This window comes from Solanum tuberosum, unplaced genomic scaffold (genome assembly GCF_000226075.1).
Source record: "Solanum tuberosum cultivar DM 1-3 516 R44 unplaced genomic scaffold, SolTub_3.0 scf00468, whole genome shotgun sequence".
NCBI lineage: Eukaryota > Viridiplantae > Streptophyta > Magnoliopsida > Solanales > Solanaceae > Solanum > Solanum tuberosum.
Window position 1 is genome coordinate 136,714 of NW_006239401.1, and position 3,265 is coordinate 139,978.

At 38.1% G+C, this 3,265-nt stretch overlaps 1 protein-coding gene across 1 annotated transcript; it reads right to left on the reverse strand.

The window, feature by feature from the left end:
* Positions 1-346: 346 nt before the first annotated feature.
* On the reverse strand, positions 347-3,244 carry LOC102582841 (WRKY transcription factor 6-like). The gene is made up of 5 exons (XM_006364103.2): positions 2,734-3,244; positions 2,560-2,658; positions 1,842-2,348; positions 1,640-1,753; positions 347-1,189 (listed from the first exon to the last, which is right to left on the reverse strand). Exons 1-5 carry the CDS (start codon positions 3,106-3,108, stop codon positions 479-481), a joined length of 1,806 nt encoding a protein of 601 aa, XP_006364165.1. The 5' UTR covers positions 3,109-3,244; the 3' UTR covers positions 347-478.
* Positions 3,245-3,265: the final 21 nt, after the last annotated feature.

The following is a 3,265-nucleotide window of genomic DNA, read 5'->3' on the forward strand; positions in this document are numbered from 1 at the left end:
TATTTTTGTGAGGTAGAAAAACTGTTTCTGATAGACTCGGCTCAAAAGTCCATGTCTCCGATGTTAGATCGTAAAAAAGAAGTAAGATGGGAAAGTAGCAAAATACAAAACAAATGCAATAGCAAATAGTAGTACATATTGAAGAATAAGAAACGATGCGATAACTAAATAATACTATTGACAAAGAGAGAGAAAATAGAAGGAAGACAAAAAATGAATTTCAAACATTTCTGTTCTTTTCCTTTGCCAATATTTTTTCTTTGTATTGATAAGAAATCTTGAATTACATTATTCAGCCACAAAAAGAATGGAAGATTATATGTTTTAAGCCACCTATAAAACACACAAAAAAATCTTATCAACTTGTATAGTAATCTAGTTTTCGTGATTACTAATTAAGCAAAAAAATTAATTTAAGAAAAAAATTCTTTCTTGAAAGGAAATTATGCGCACAGCAGCTTAATTGACAAGCTATCAATCAATTTGCTGGAAAACTCGAATTCGTCACTTTATTGTTGCCATTGCTGTTGTTATTGCCATTGTTTGTGACACTGTTGTTATTGTTGTTGGCGGGCGTTGTGGTGGTGGCAATTGTATTGTTGGTACCATTGTTTGATTGCCCTGGATTGCCAATAAGTGAAGTGATGGCTGCTGCTAATGCTGCAGTGAAATTAGGATCACTGGTTAAGGCGTTCACCGTGTCAGCTAGAGGGTTGTGGTTCGAGGATGACATCGTTGAAGGGTGCTGTTGTCCTTCCAAATCTTGAGACGATTGGAGGCCAGAGAATTTGGATTGGTTATACAAAGCCTGGCCAAATATCTGAGGCAAAAGTGCAGCTGGATTTGCTAGGATGTTGTTGTGAGTTGGATTTGAAAATGGGACTTGGAATGGGTTTGGGGGTCTTGGGAATTGCAACGGGTTTGGGGATTGAGTTAGGTCCAATGTAACAGTAGGAAACGGGGCGGAGGCTGAAATTGTGGCCATGCTGGAAGAGCAAGGGAGGAGAGTTCTCGCGAAGAAATTGGGATTCATTAGCCCATCTGCACTTGGCATAGAACCTGAAAGTAACATTCTTGCTGCAGAGGAAGTTGTTGAGGCCATCCCCATAGCTGCCGGTGGCAACGGATGGTTGTGAGTACCTTCATAAGTTGTGATCAAGATCGTTCTGTCCTCTGCACATCTTTGAACCTATCAATGCAGCAAAATTCACTTCAGTCAAAAGACTTCCTTTTTTCCCCCTTTCATTCAATATTCATTGCCCATTAATCCGGCTAATCTAGACTCGCTTTGAGTAACCCACTAAAGGAGGTAAAACACTCTTTAGTGTACAATTCTTTATTTGAAGCTCGACTCTGAGACTTCTGGTTAAAGTTATAGACACTATAAAAACTTTCATTGCTTTTAATTACTACTATAATATATAAATTCAGAAGTGAATTCCTCAAGATATTTCCTAACAAGATTCTCTGTTGATTATTGTTGGAAAAAAAAAAATTCTGTATTTGATCAAGAAAGAGCAATAGCAACACAACACCAACTAGTATTGACAATCAGTGTACAACTAACACATTATTGTTAATTAGAGTCTAAATTTACTAAGATTCATGATTGACCAAGTACAGAAAAACAGAAACATACTTGCTTCCGAACTGGACAACCAGCTGCCATGGTGCACCGGTAATAAGCCCGAGGACATGGGTTTCCCTTCGCCATTTTCTGCCCATACTTTCGCCATTGGCAACCATCTGTGATCTGATTGCATCACAAAAAAAGGTTTTATCAAATAATCTTTTAAAACCAAAATCAATATATATATATACATTAAATCAAAGTTACATACCATGGGAGCTTCTGATCGAGCCCTGACCGAGACCCGAGCCTTTCTCATGGTAGCCTCAGTAGCTTGATCAGCAGGTTTATTAGTAGAGCTATTGCCAAGTCTTGGAATTTTATTAGAACCCCAACCAGGTGACTCTTTTTCAGGACTATCTTCTCTTATAATTCCACATGTCGAACCTGCTTCAATGTTATTCGCTGGTGATCGCGATTTTTCCCTGCCACTGCGTCCCTCGGACGATGACTGGGAAGTCTCTTCAGCCTCAGAAGCAGCTAAGCCAAGATCCATAAATTGCCTAGGCACTACTTGTCCTCCTCCTCCTCCATGACCATTTTGATGTTTCACTTCTTCACTTTTCCCATCACGTTGACCACTTTCTTGATTTTGTTGCATCACTGTCATCATATGCATCTGCAGGGTATTGTAATTGTTTTTCACCTGATTTAACATATCCCTTAAACGTCGATTTTCGCCATTCATTCTTTCCAATTCAGCCTGAAGAACTACTAACTGAAACAGAGGATGTCCAAAATTCATGTTAACAAAGCTAAATTACAGAATATACCAATTGATTTCTCATATGGTTACTTTATCAGAAAGTCACCCTTTTTCTTCATTTCAATTTCTTTCAACAACAACAAAAAAAGAGAGTAACTTTCTGATTAGTTGAGTGAGAAATCAATCAACTCCAGTATAGTGAGTGATATTAAATTAGTCTTACCTCACTCTTGATTCTTTTATCATCAGAATTAGGGGATAAGCCATCATCCACTAAGGACTGATCACTATAAGTGTTTGCTGTAAGAAGATGCAAAGCAGTCTACAAAACGAATACAATTATGTCAAAATTCACAACATTTGGTAAGAAATGTACTCCTAATTCGGTTAACCTTACATTAATATTAAAATCCAATCCAGGAGGAGGAGGAGGAGTGTTTGATTCTTTTCTATCAGAATCATTAGCTGTTGTTGGCTCCTCAGAATTAGTATCATTTTTTTTATCAGCAAAGAAGTCCATTTCATCAATAACTGGTCTGATGTGCTGTTCGTCTTGATCATGATGAGTAGTAGAGCAGTTAAGGTTTACTGGGAATTGAATAGTAGGAGGTGGTGACCTGTTGTTGTATGATGATTCCATAGATGAAAAATTGAAAAAAATTTTGTTACGAGGATAAAAGTGGTTGTTATGGGGTTCAAGAAAAGAATTGAGGATAGTAGGAATAGGTTTGATGGGATCTGGATCAAAGGAGAGTCCACTTCCTTTGGCCATATATGAAGAGAAAGAAATGAAAAACAGAAAGGGGAGAGAGAAGAAGGCTGTTTGAATAACACCAATGGACTCGCCTAATAAAAAGGGAAGTTGAGACTTGAGACTTGAGACTAGGGAAGTAAGACCAAATACTAGGGGGGGGGGGGGGGGGGGGGAT

Coding starts and splice junctions, on each gene's coding strand:
- LOC102582841 (XM_006364103.2), bottom strand. CDS start 3,108: ATGGCCAAAGGAAGTGGACTCTCCTTTGATCCAGATCCCATCAAACCT. Junction 1,754..1,841: donor CTCGATCAGAAGCTCCCATG/GTATGTAACTTT, acceptor TGATGCAATCAG/ATCACAGATGGTTGCCAATG. Junction 1,190..1,639: donor GTTGTCCAGTTCGGAAGCAA/GTATGTTTCTGT, acceptor CTGCATTGATAG/GTTCAAAGATGTGCAGAGGA.